We start from the raw sequence: 13395 nt of genomic DNA, 5'->3' as shown, positions 1-13395 counted from the left end.
CCTCTCCCTTTAGCCCCCCAGATGGTCCAATCTGGGAAAACTACTTTACCAGGTCAATTTATGCAGCTCCCTGACACTCCTACCGATTTTCATCGTCCTAGCACGTCCAGAAGCACCAAACTCGCCAAATCACTGAACCCCTCCCCCCAACTCCCCGAAATAGAGCAAATCCGGTACGGTTTTTTTCAATCACGTATCAAGGACATTTGCTTATTCTATCCACCAAGCTTCATCCCAATTCCTCCACTCCAAGTATTTTCCAAGATTTCCCCCTCCAACTCCCCCCCATGTCAAAAGATCTGGTCGGGATTGGAAATAAGAGCTCTGAGACATGAATTCCTTCAAAATATCAAATTCCATTAAGATCCGATCACCTATTCGTAAGATAAAAATACCCCAATTTTTACGTTTTCCAAAAATTCCGGTTTCACCCTCCAACTCCCCAACAATGTCACAGATTCTGGTCGGAATTTAAAATTAGAGCTTTAAAGCACAAGATCCTTCTAAATATCAAATTTCATTAAGCCCTGATCACCCTTTCGTAAATTACAAATACCTCAATTTTCAAAATTACCCCCCCCCCCCAACTCCACCAAAGAGAAGAGATCTGTTCCGGCTATGTCAGTCACGTATCTTAGACAGGTTTTTATTCTTCCCATCCAGTTTCATCCTGATCTCACCGCTTTAAGTATTTTCTAAGATTTTCGGTCCCCTAACTGCCCCCCCCCCCCAATTACGCTGGATCCGGTTGTGATTTAAAATTAGAGATCTGAGTTACGAGGTCCTTCTAAATATACAATTTCATTAAGATTCAAGATTAATTCAATTTCATTAAGATTCAAGATTAATTCAATTTCATTAAGAATTTTATTCATGAAGATCCGATCACTCCTTCGTAAGTTCAAAGTACGTCATTTTTTTCTAATTTTTCAGAATTACCCCCCCCCCAACAGTGTGGATCCGTTCCAATTATGTAAATCACGTATCTAAGACTTCTGCTTATTTTTCCCACCAAGTTTCATCCCGATCTCTCCAATCTAAGCGTTTTCCATGATTTTAGGTTCCCCCACACCAAACTCCCCCCAATATCACCAGATTCGGTCGGGATTTGAAATAAGAGCTTTGAGACACGATATCCTTCTAAATATCAAATTTCATTGAGATCCGATCTCCCGTTCGTAAGTTAAAAATACCTCATTTTTTCTAATTTTTCAGAATTAAACCCCTCCTCCCCTCAACTACCCCAAAGAGAGTGGATCCGTTCCAGTTATGTCAATCATGTATCTAGGACTTGTTCTTATTTTTCCCACAAGTTTCATCCCGATCCCTCCACTCTAAGTGTTTTCCAATATTTTAGGTTACCCCCTCCCATATCCCCCCAATGTCACCGGATCCCGTCGGGATTTAAAATAACAGCTCTGAGACATGATATCCTTCCAAAAATCAAATTTCATTAAGATCTGATCAACCGTTCGTAATTTAAAAATACTTCAATTTTTCTATTTTTTCCAAATTAGCGGGACCGGTTAATACGTTTTCCGGTTAATACCAAGTGCCATAAAAAAAAAAACAACCAGCCTTGCTCATACTACTGCTACCACTGCTATTTCCACCACCACAATTTCGCGATACTCTAGATGCTAGGTTGATGTTCTGTGAGTTTTTGAAAACATCAAAATTATGCAAGAATTTATTCAGTCTTTCGAAATGGCAGGGGGGGGGGAGGTAGGTAGCCTTTTACCAACCCCGTGCATACACATATGTTAATTCTATTTGACTCTTTTAGGAATCATTCGGAAACGGGTTTCAAATTAATAATCACTCGTCATAAAATTAGTTGTTACAACAAATTAATTATCAATAAAGACTGTGTTGACAGATCACTACTGCTCTTACTATTCAATAATTCATCATTTTCTTGTTAGTAAAAAAACAAATCAAGCTGCTATTTGGTTCTCCAGCGTACGTGCTTGGCTGATGTCAACCAAAATATAGTTATTTCCTGTTTTATGCCTGTACAATTTTTTTAGTCTAAATAGCTTTTATGATTTCAATATTGAAATTAATTCCTGTATATTTATTTTAGTTTCGTGGTGGTAGAAAACTTGCGACATATGTTAAGCCTGTATAACGCGTCTGAGCCAATTTATTTCGGTCACAAGTTCAAGCCTTATGTTCGACAAGGCTATATGAGTGGAGGAGCAGGTTATGTTCTTAGCCGAGAAGCGTTGAGGCGTTTTATTGAAGAAGCGTTTGGAGATAAAAAGAAATGCCGACAAGACCCTGGTGGCGCTGAAGATGTGGAAATGGGTTAGTCCAAAATATTTAATGTTTGACATCACCTCTGAGCGTTTTGTCGTCGAGGATATTTTCTTTTATTCTAGTTATTTTCTATATTTATTTTTTTATTAATTTTTGCATGATTTTGTATTTTCAGAATGATAAATATAAACTCCGGTATTTGTTGAATGCTACAGAGGCATAAATACTCGAAACTGAAAACGTAATTCTTAGTTTTATTTTGGTTGTTTGAAAAAGAAAATAATGATAATACCATCTTAAAACTCTGCTTTACAAGCCAGCCCCCTGAGGATATTTTGTTGCCCATATAATGGGAATATATAGTTAATAGTAAATGCTCTCCGAAACACAGTTGAAGTTTTGGCTTAAGGATTCCTTAGGACTTCCCGCTAGGGTATTTTCTCTGGAGTCAAAAATGGCTCATTGACGCGTAACTATGATACGGTATATTGAGCTTGAACTTTATTAAATCATCATCGTAAATGTAACACCAAGCATTATCACAAGAAAAAAACAAGAAAATGAACACTTTTCAAAAAGAAAAAGAATGAGAAGAAGAGGAAAGTAAAAAAAAAGTAACTGGAAATGGATATGAGAATCACCAAATAATTTACAAAATGTAAGAATAGTCGTCTGTTGTAAATTGAAAGAACTACCTTCTTTTAATTATTTTTAAATGTGAGCAGTGATGGTAATGCACTTACTAATCACAACCGTTCGTATTTACTCGTAATGAAAGAAAATTAGTACCCTGTACTTAATGTTGATTTATAATTATTTAAAAAAAAACGAGAGAATAAAGTTGTTCCTAGCTCTTAAGAACAAGATTTTCACTTGAAAGGAAGGAGCAGGTTCAAGACTTCAAAGAAACAGAAATTATTCCGTGTATGAGGAAGTCGCGATAAAGTTTTTTAGTGCTTTTATTAAAGATTCTGATTCTAATTAAACAGTTTCTGTGTTGCAGGAGGAACACAAGGACGTGTTTTCTTCAAGAATTGGGACAAAATATTTAACTTAAGCGTAAAGAGTTAGGTATTTAAGAGGAGGAAACCCCCCTCATATACGGAATAATTTCTGTTTGTTTTAAGTTTGAATATTGCTCCTTACTTTCAGCTGAAAAAACTTGTTCTTTTATTGAATGTCTAATGGTTTTTAAATAATGTGGGTAAATCTGCCCCCCTCTCTATGAAAAACTCCCTCCCCCTCAGGAAATTTCTCCATGGAAATTTTCTCACACGTAGAGTGCGTCCCCTCCCCCAAATTATTGGTCTCATGTTTCAATTCTAAATTCTTGGTTCAACCTGCCTAAGACCAAATATATTTGCTAATGTTCAAATACATTTGCTCAACCCAGCGTGATGAACATGGTAGAACCTCCAACAGATTGACTCTTGTTCGGCATTGTGGAGTAACATGAGAGGTGTAGCATAAGTGAGAGATGATATCGTTGGTCTTGAACGGGGGGAAATTAATGCCAGGTTTTTCTTCTCACTCAATTAGACTCCATGTCTTGGCTTTTTCTACAATTAGCTATGACTTGATGCCCACAACTATTCCATTTTAATTCGCCGAACAATTCCTTCCTTGCTGATAATTCTCTCCAGAAAATTTCTTGTGGACGATTTCACTTGAAAAATTCTTTGGTTCTTGAGAAAGACTTCAATTTCTGGTCATTTTTTAAATCATGCGGGAAATTCCCCCTCCGTCGAGAAATTTTTCTAGATTTTTCCCCCATGGAAATAATCCTTCAGAAAATTACAACCCTGCTGAAAATTTATCCCGGGCAGTTCTCCCTTAACATCTCCACATGTAAAACTGGGTCGGACTATTTCGTAAAAAGACTTTTTTTTTATAGGAATTCTGGTAAATTCCCCCAGTGTAAAATTTTCGGGAAAGTTCACCCCCTGAAACTTCCCTTCCCATGGAATATTCTTCCAGCAGAAAATCCCCCACACACTCCAAAAATTGTCCGTATACTTCCCAATAACAGATACCGTTTGTAAACAACGGGCATTAAATAGCTTATAGCCCTTAATAACTTATAGCCCTTTTGCCAGGGGCATCGGAGGGTCTTGTTTCCCCAAAAGCATTGCTATTAAACCATTCAACTATGCTGAACAAGATGTTCATTTCAAAATTTATGTTGTAAAAACATGGAGCATGAAAGGAGGATTGTTTGCCCTCAAATCTTGTTGATCACTTAAAAAAGACACTAGAACTTTTAATTTTCATTCAAGTGAGCCCTCTCTTGATATTTTAGGACCATTGGTTTGATGTCATTACCCCTGTGAGATCTCTCTTGATATTTTAGGACCATTGGTTTGATGTCATTACCCCTGGAAAAAAAGAAAAAAAACGCGCGTTAACACGGTAGCTTGATACCTCTCCAGTAGGTTCTCTGATATGCTGAATATGATAAGTGCAAATTTTCTAAGGTCCGTATCTTTTGATGGGTATCAATAAGCTTAATGAATCTTATATATTTAGAATCAGCATAAATAAATCTAATTCTTCGGCGTATCTTTTGATATCAAAGTTCTATTGTCTAGAGTTTCGGTTACTATTGAGCCGAGTCGCTCCTTACTCACAGTTCCAGTTACGATTGAGCCGAGTTGCTCTTTACTTACAGTTCGTTACCACAAACTGTTTGTTAGATAACAATGTTGATTTCTAATTGAAAGTTCCAATCCACTCAAAAAATGCTCTTTATGTTGCATTTCTAAAACGACATTCCAAAATTAAGATGAAAAATTTACTTATATCGAGAATATAAAGTAATAAAGAAGATATTTTTTCAGATAATTTTTCATATAAATTTTACTTGAAAAATTCTTTGGTTCTTGAGAAAGACTGTAATTTCTGGTCATTTTTTAAATCATGCGGGAAATTCCCCCTCCGTCGAGAAATTTTTCCAGATTTTCCCCCTATGGAAATAATCCTTCAGAATATTACAACCCTGCTGAAAATTTATCCCGGGCAGTTCTCCCTTAACATCTCCACATGTAAAACTGAGTCGGACTATTTTGTAAAAAGACTTTTTTTTTAGGAATTCTGGTAAATTCTCCCAGTGTAAAATTTTCCGGAAAGTTCACCCCCGGGAACTTTCCTCCCCATGGAATATTCTTCCAGCAGAAAATCCCCCACACACTCCGGAAAATGTCCGTATACTTCCAAATAACAGATACCGTTTGTAAAAAATGGGCATTAAATAGCTTATAGCCCTTAATAACTTATAGTCCTTTTGCCAGGGGGCTTAGCGGGGTCTTGTCACCCCAAAAGCATTGCTATTAAACCATTCAACTATGCTGAACAAGATTTTCATTTCGAAATTTATGTTGTAAAAACATGGAGCATGAGAGGAGGATTGTTTGCCCTCAAATCTTGTTGATCACTTAAAAAAGACACTAGAACTTTTAATTTTCATTCAAGTGAGCCCTCTGTTGATATTTTAGGACCATTGGTTTGATGTCATTACCCCTGGAAAAAAAGAAAAAAACACGCGTTAACACGGTAGCTTGATACCTCTCCAGTAGGTTCTCTGTTATGCTGAATATGATAAGTGCAAATTTTCTAAGGCTCGTATCTTTTGATGGGTATCAATAAGCTTAATGAATCTTATATATTTAGAATCAGCATAAATAAATCTAATTCTTCGGCGTATCTTTTGATATCAAAATTCTATTGTCTAGAGTTTCGGTTACTATTGAGCCGAGTCGCTCCTTACTCACAGTTCCGGTTACGATTGAGCCGAGTTGCTCTTTACTTACAGTTCGTTACCACAAACTGTTTGATAGATAACAATGTTGATTTCTAATTGAAAGTTCCAATCCACTCAAAAAATGATCTTTGTGTTGCATTTCTAAAACCACATTCCAAAATTAAGATGAAAAATTTACTTATATCGAGAATATAGAGTAATAAAGAAGATATTTTTTTCAGATAATTTTTCAGTCTTCCTAGGGCGTGCTAAAAACTGTTCTAAAGTATATATTTGGTATAGAAGTAAAATCTTTAATCGATGTATTTTTGGGACACCCTTGCTCTAAGTTCAATAATTTGTGATTTAAATTAAATATAAAACATTTATAAATATATAACAAATATATAAATATACAAAAATATCACAATATATTGTTGCTCCCTTAAGGGATATATATATATATATATATATATATATATATATATATATATATATATATATATATATATATATATATATATATATATATATATATATATATATATATATATGTGGAAAACTGCTATGCAACAGTTTCGTTAGCAATTCAGTATGATTCTCGCTGTCACTTGTTCCATGCCTTTTGCTTTAGCTGTTCGGGGTCATATGTCGTCTTATGTAGTTTCACAGGCGCCATAGATGCAAAAAGCGACACGACCATCCCTGGGAAAAAGTCGATATAATTTTCTTGTTAAATGTACATAAATATGCCATCATTCAAGTCAAAAATATTTTGCTAAAATTAAAGTCCTCAATTAATTTTCACTCTGCCCATTTTTTTTTTCAGGGTCGAAAAATCTCAGAATGCAAATTATAAAAAATATATGGCGCTATTTCTCGTAAAAAATACATATATAAAAATATAAATGCATACATACATGGTTGCTCGCTTAAGAAGAATAGTATATACATTGATGGTGAGTCTTCATCCTGAGAATAAATTCATGCTCTGTACCATATGTATGTATTTGTGTTCTCTTGAATTATTGGAGTGAAGTAGAAGAAAGTTGGATGCTACCCGTTAAGAGCTAAGAATTATAGTTTAAGTTTGTTTTAAAGTTATAAATATTGTCTTCTACCAACTGAACCTGTTTTTAAATGAAGCGCCTTTTTTCTGGTTTGATATTGTATTGGGGAATGCTGTCACTTTTAAAATGGCATTGCCTATTGAGAGAAATAAGCTTAATAACATCTTTAATTTTAGTTTGCTAAAAGTCTCAGAAATGTGAACATAAATTATGAATTGATTTGGAACATCTTACTCTGATAATACCCGAAATGCATTTATTGAACCTTGAGGCTTTATGTGAGTATTCTCTGTAACCAACTCATCACCATTGAAGACGTAAATGGCGCTGTTCCATCAATCACAGTTCCTATATTTTTGAGCTTTATTAAATATGATTCTTTGTTTTTAAGGTAAATGTATGCAGAATGTTGGAGTCAGAGCAGGTGATTCTCGTGATGAATTTGGTAAAGATAGATTTTTACCTTTCACTCCTGAACATCATTTAACCCCAGGTCATGTTGATAAGAGCTTTTGGTGGTGGAAATGGATATATTACCCTTCCCGAGAGGTAAATGTCTATATAACCCGATAATATGTTGGTGTGTCATGGCTACTTATCTGCTTTGCAAAATCATCTGCGTTTTATTTTATTTATTTTTCAGAGTAATGATGCCAGTTATTTCTTTTGTCTTTGTTCTTTGAGAAGCTTATGTGGTTTCCCTTGAGGACAGGAGCATAAAAGTTTGCTATGTTTCACCAAATGGTACTTTGAATTACTTCCAGACGAATTCTCTTTTTCTTAGTCATTCTATCCCATCTTTCGGCCCCCTCCTTTGTTCTGCCTCAACAAAATATTTCTTGATAAAACTATTCCTGAATTTCTGTTTTTATTCTATATAGTTATATAAAACATATGCGTATATAAAATGTAATTTTGTATAGAAATATAAGTATCCATAAAATATATTATATTCTATATCTTTATACTTATAGAATGTAAGATTGTAAGTCATAATTCAAATGGCTACTGTTGTTTTCGAAACAACACTTAAAATTTTAAAAATTTTAAGCACACTCTTACGAAGGTTTTAGATATAAAAACCCCCTCTCCCCAATGTCTTCTTAATTTTTTTCTTGGTGACTGAATTTAGAGGTCCCCGAACACAAATACCTGACAGTTCCTTCCGTCCAAATGTCACAGTGTTCATATTTCCTGGATATTCGTAATTCAACAACGTTCGACGGGCAAGTTAATAAACCTAACCTTTTAAATTTCGTATGGAAATTATTCCGTAAATAAGGGTGGCTGCTCCTTCCTCTTCCCTCGCTCTTTACCCTGAAGTTTGACTTTGTGAATTAATTCTTTAAGAATGGCTCCTGAAACACAGGGCCCCTTGAATTCGAATGAGAAGTATTTTAAAGAACTTTACAACCTTATAGTAAAGAGCAATGATCGAGGAAGGGCAGCCCCGTCATATACAGAATAATTTATATTCATTTTAACTTTTAATGTTGCTCCTTGCTTTCCGTTGAAAAAAAACTTGTTTTTCTGTTAATTTTTAGTTCGTTTTTAAAATCATGCTGGAAAGTTCCCCCTTCCCGCAGAAAGGTTCTCCCTGAGAAATTTCTGAGTGTTTCCCAATAACAAATACTTTATTTAAACAATGGAAAAATTGCATATTTTATAGGCCTTTCTTTATGGACTGTGGAGAGTAACGCCATCCCCAAAGACATAGCTATGCCATCTATTTGGTTCAGGCTTTTCAACTTTGCTGAACCAAATGGTTATCTCAAAATTTTTATCAGATGTCTTTGGGGAATAAAGGGGTGTGGAAGGGGTGCTAGTTGCCCTTCAATATTTTAGTTACTTAAAGAGGGCTCTAGAACTTTTAATTCTTGTTTAAATAAATCCTATACCCATGTTCTAGGACTATTTGCTCAACATGTAACCGCCGAAAAAACAAACAAATAAGCACGCATCTATCACCTTTCTTCTGTCACAAATCACAAAATTCCTCATTATTGTAGGTAGGAACTTGAAATTGATACAGTGGGATTCTCTGATATGCTGAATCTGCTGGTGTGATTTTCATCAAGATTGCTTGAATTTTTTTTGAAAATCAGGCAAATTTTCTCAGGTTCTTAATTTTTTTATGGGTAGCATTAAACTTAATGAGTTTTGTACATTTGGAATCAGCATAAAAAGATAATTCTTTTGATGCTTTAAGTATTATCAAATTTTCTATTGTTTAGAGTTTCGGTTGCTATTAGGTCGATTTGCTCCTTATTTATAGTTCGTTTCCACTAACTTTTGCCCCCCAAATTATTAAATATTTGGAAAAAATATCATCTATTAAGTAACTTTAAAGCTCTTGCACCTTTTAATTGTCAGATTTGCTTTTGACTTTTAGCAGATATTTTTTTAAAATAATCCTTTCTCGTTTTTAACATAAGGAAAACAAAAAAATAGGGGTCCATTACACTTCATAATATGTTCTGAGTTCTACATTAATATTTTTCCAAATATATTGCCTTTGAAACCTTACCATCAAGTAAGAATGTGAGTCTAGATAATGGAAAAATTGAAAAATATTCTATGCTTCATGTTTCGCCACATTTTGCTCAGGTCAATTTTTTCCCCTGATATTTAAAGTGCTTCAACTTTCTAAAATCTGTTAGTGCAAGATTAGATTCTTTGTTGTAAAACTTTCAAAAGTAGAAATGAATACACCCTCACTGTCTGCGAATTGGAAAGAAATGGAATCGTTGAAAAATAAGAAGGTAGATATGCAGTGAATATAATTTCCTGAATGAAGAAGAAATCATTGAAAAAGAAAATAAGACTTAATATTTTTCATAATGATATTGGTACTACAACTAGATAGGTCAAACCCATTGTAGTTTGGTCATGGAATTTTGTAGTGGGGGATCCGCTCCAGGAATCAATTAATTGATTTAATTTTTATTTCAAGAAAAATTAAACTCTGAATCTCTGATTTGTCATCAAAATGGCTAATAAGCGCTAAAAGCGTCCTACTCCTTACGTCTTGGATTCACATACTAACCCATAAATGTAGAACTGCCTCTATGTATAATACCACTAACCATAATACTAACCGGTTCACAATACTAACTCATAAATTTAGAACTGCCTCTATGTATAATACCACTAACCATAATGCTAACCGGTTCACAATACTAACCCATAAATGTAGAACTGCCTCTATATATAACACCATGCTGACTTCTTGCTATTTTCGCTTTGCTAAAGATTTCTTTTAAGCAGCTCCATAAAAGAATTGACGTAAATGTGAATTGTAACTGAAATTCGTCGCATTTCACACATCCCCAGGGCTCCTTATGGGAAATTTATTTGCATATCAGCAAGCTGTACGAAGTGTCTGATAAGAACACAATAAAGTGAATTTAAACTAAATATTTATTCGTTTCTCGCAATTTAGAAATGTTGTATTCACGTATAAGCAGCACCAACCCATTCTCTTTTTCTATTGTTATCAATTTTATCATGGATTGCTAGGAGACCGAGCTTTGCCTGTGAAGGGAATTATAGACATAAAAATGATATTAAGTGTAACCCCATCTCTGGAAATATATACTCCCATACCGTGGTTTATACAAGAAAAACTTTTGTGTAATTTTTGTAAAATCTTCATTTTTAAACAAAGATACAAAGGGAAGGTAATTTTCAAACTCTAAGAGTCGATTTTCCCTTCCAATAGACATTCCTACCAATTTTCAATTAATCTAAGGTTTCTGCCGCAATGATGCCTATAATTCTGTAGATTTCTGGATATGTCAAACTTTAGTTGCTTGGACTTGTCGTGGGAGTCAGGGGGTTTCCGCCTCGCCTGGCATCCAGGATCCTTGTGACATCTTTGGAGCAGGTTTCACGATCTGCTGTCAATTGCTCTGCGAACGGGAGCCACTGGGCTGACCATTTATGTCCAAATTTCTTGAAGCCACCAACGGGATCCAGGCTAGACTTGATCAGGGTCCACCATTTCTTCTTTTGCCCTCCTTGATGCCTCTTCCAAGAATCGTAGGGCTTAGCTAGAAGGATTCGACGGGGCAGGTATTCTAGTGGTCTCCGCAGAACCTGACCAGCTATTCTAAGCGGTGCTTTTTAACGGTGGGAGTGACATCTCTTCTAATCTTGCAGAGCTGGTGAATATTAGAGCTAGATATACCATCTTGCCGATGAATTCTGAGTATTTGGCGTAAGCATCCATGTTCGAAGGCAGTTAGTGCTCTCTCATGTTGAAGCTTCAAGGACCAAGTTTCGCATCCATAGAGTAGGATGGTTCGGACCATGGCCGTATGGATTCGACTTTTAGTCGGAATAGAGATTTCTTGGCGGTTCCAAAGGGGTTTTCGAAGGTATGTGAAAGTAAACTGCGCCTTGTGTATTCTTTGCTGGATGTCTAAGTCTGAAGGGACATTAGTGCAGAGTGTGGAGCCTAGGTAGGAAAAGCACTCAACCCTTTCTAGCTGTTAAGTTTGCGCTCAAAGATATTTGGGTCGGGTGATTCATGATCATGAATTTAGTTTTCTCTGCGCTTACTTTAAGTCCAATCAGATTTGACCATTCGACAATATTATCAAGGATCTTTTGAGCATGTTCAGGATTAGAGGTGAGTTCTACATCATCAGCGTAATCCAAGTCGGTCAAGGACAGATTTTTCCAATTTGGGCACCACAGTGTTTCATTAGGGCGTTTTCTAGTACCCAGTTTATACATAGCCAAACAGGATTGGAGAGAGAACACAGCCTTGCTTTCCTCTACTTTCGACTAGCAATTCTTCAGTTTCCTCGCTATAGATTCTTATCAGGCTTTGTGACTCTGAGTAACATGCCTGAATAAGTTCAATAAACTTTACAGGCATGCCATGGATTTCTAGGATTTTCCAGCGCATGTGACGAGTAACGGAGTCGAAGGCCGTGGTGTAGTCGAGGGAATATTAAAGGTAGAGGTAAGTTATACCTTTGGAACTGTTGAATAATAAGTCGGGTGCCGAAAATATTATTAATGCAGCCTCTGCCTGGTTTGAAGCCAACTTGATTTTCGTGGGTATTTTTCTTCCGGGCACTTTTGAAACGATTCACGAGAATTATCCTGAATATTTTTACCGTGATATCTATAAGACTTATTCCTCGGTGATCTCTACATTCAGTCTTGTCTCCTTTCTTATAAAAAGGTAGTATAATTGAAGTTCTCCAGTCCTTTGGGAAGGAATTAGTTTTCCATGCGTCTTGAAGGATGCCATGGATCTCTTCAGCTGTTACTTTGGGGCATTTCTTGTATAGTTCAGGAGAAAGGCCATCTTCACCAGAAGATTTATGATTTTTTAGCGTTATTATTGTTTTGAAGATTTTGGCTCTTGTAGGAGCGCCCAATTCAACATCATAGGGTTTTTCCTTGACAGATGGAGGAAGATCGTCAGGGAGGGGGGGGTGAATGAGAGGGATTTAGCAATGATTGGAAATGTTATTTCCATCTAATCATCCTATCATTCTGAGAGGAAATGATTTTTCCTTGGTTGTCTTGGACAACTTCTGACACAGCTACCTTTTTCCTGTAGTTTCTTTGAGAACCTGACAAACCTTCCGGGTGTCATGAGCTCGGGCTGCTTTTTCCAGTGCGGTGATGGCTCTTCCCACATCTGTTGAAGATCAAGTCGTGACGAGCATTTTATTTGCTTACGAATGTTTTTGATTGCTTCTACAGGGCTGATCGAAGGAAAGAGTTTTGGCAGAGATCCAGTGTTGTCGTTTCGCTTTGGTGTTCCCTAGAAACTTCCCAGCTGTCGCTGACATAATTGTCGTGAATGATCTCCATTTATCCTCAAGGCTTAATGAATCACAATCTGGTGCATCAAAGCGGTTAGTCAGTTCTAAACACAGGGTATGTTTGATAGTTTCATTCTTGAGTTTACTGCCATTAATGCGAGTCTTAGTTTTATTCTTTCTACGTGCTGCAAGATGAACGAGAATTTTTGTGATGATCATTTTATGATCTGACCCAGATTTTGATCCAGTATCCGTTCCCTTATAAGAACGTGAATCTTGATTAGAGCTTCTCCATCGCTGTCGGATGGGTACGCAGTCAATTTGGGCTGGTAACGCCATCATTGGAATACTAAGTTAATAGGTGGCTTGGCTTATGCTGGAAAAGAGTATTGGAAACAGTCAGTTGATTCATTAGGGTATAACTGACTTGCCTTTCACAGTTTTCGCAACTTTGACCTGATCCAAATGTACCAAGCACTATGCTAGTGGTTTGGTTCTTAGGTCCCACTCTTACATTGAAGTCTCCAGCTACAATTAG

General features: G+C 36.1%; 1 protein-coding gene across 3 annotated transcripts in view; it reads left to right on the top strand.

Moving 5' to 3' along the window:
• LOC136026429 (glycoprotein-N-acetylgalactosamine 3-beta-galactosyltransferase 1-like) overlaps positions 1-13395 on the top strand; it is a 57989-nt gene that overhangs the window by 39665 nt on the left and 4929 nt on the right. For all 3 annotated transcript variants that reach the window (XM_065703012.1, XM_065703011.1, XM_065703013.1), the window contains exons 7-8: positions 2087-2310; positions 7460-7617. In XM_065703012.1, the coding sequence (XP_065559084.1) occupies positions 2087-2310; positions 7460-7617 (382 nt within the window). The remainder of the gene's footprint in view (positions 1-2086; positions 2311-7459; positions 7618-13395) is intronic.

The sequence above is a fragment of the Artemia franciscana genome, chromosome 4 (genome assembly GCF_032884065.1).
Source record: "Artemia franciscana chromosome 4, ASM3288406v1, whole genome shotgun sequence".
Lineage (NCBI taxonomy): Eukaryota > Metazoa > Arthropoda > Branchiopoda > Anostraca > Artemiidae > Artemia > Artemia franciscana.
The sequence above is the reverse complement of the archived record's forward strand: the minus strand, read 5'-3'. Positions and strand labels throughout refer to the sequence as shown.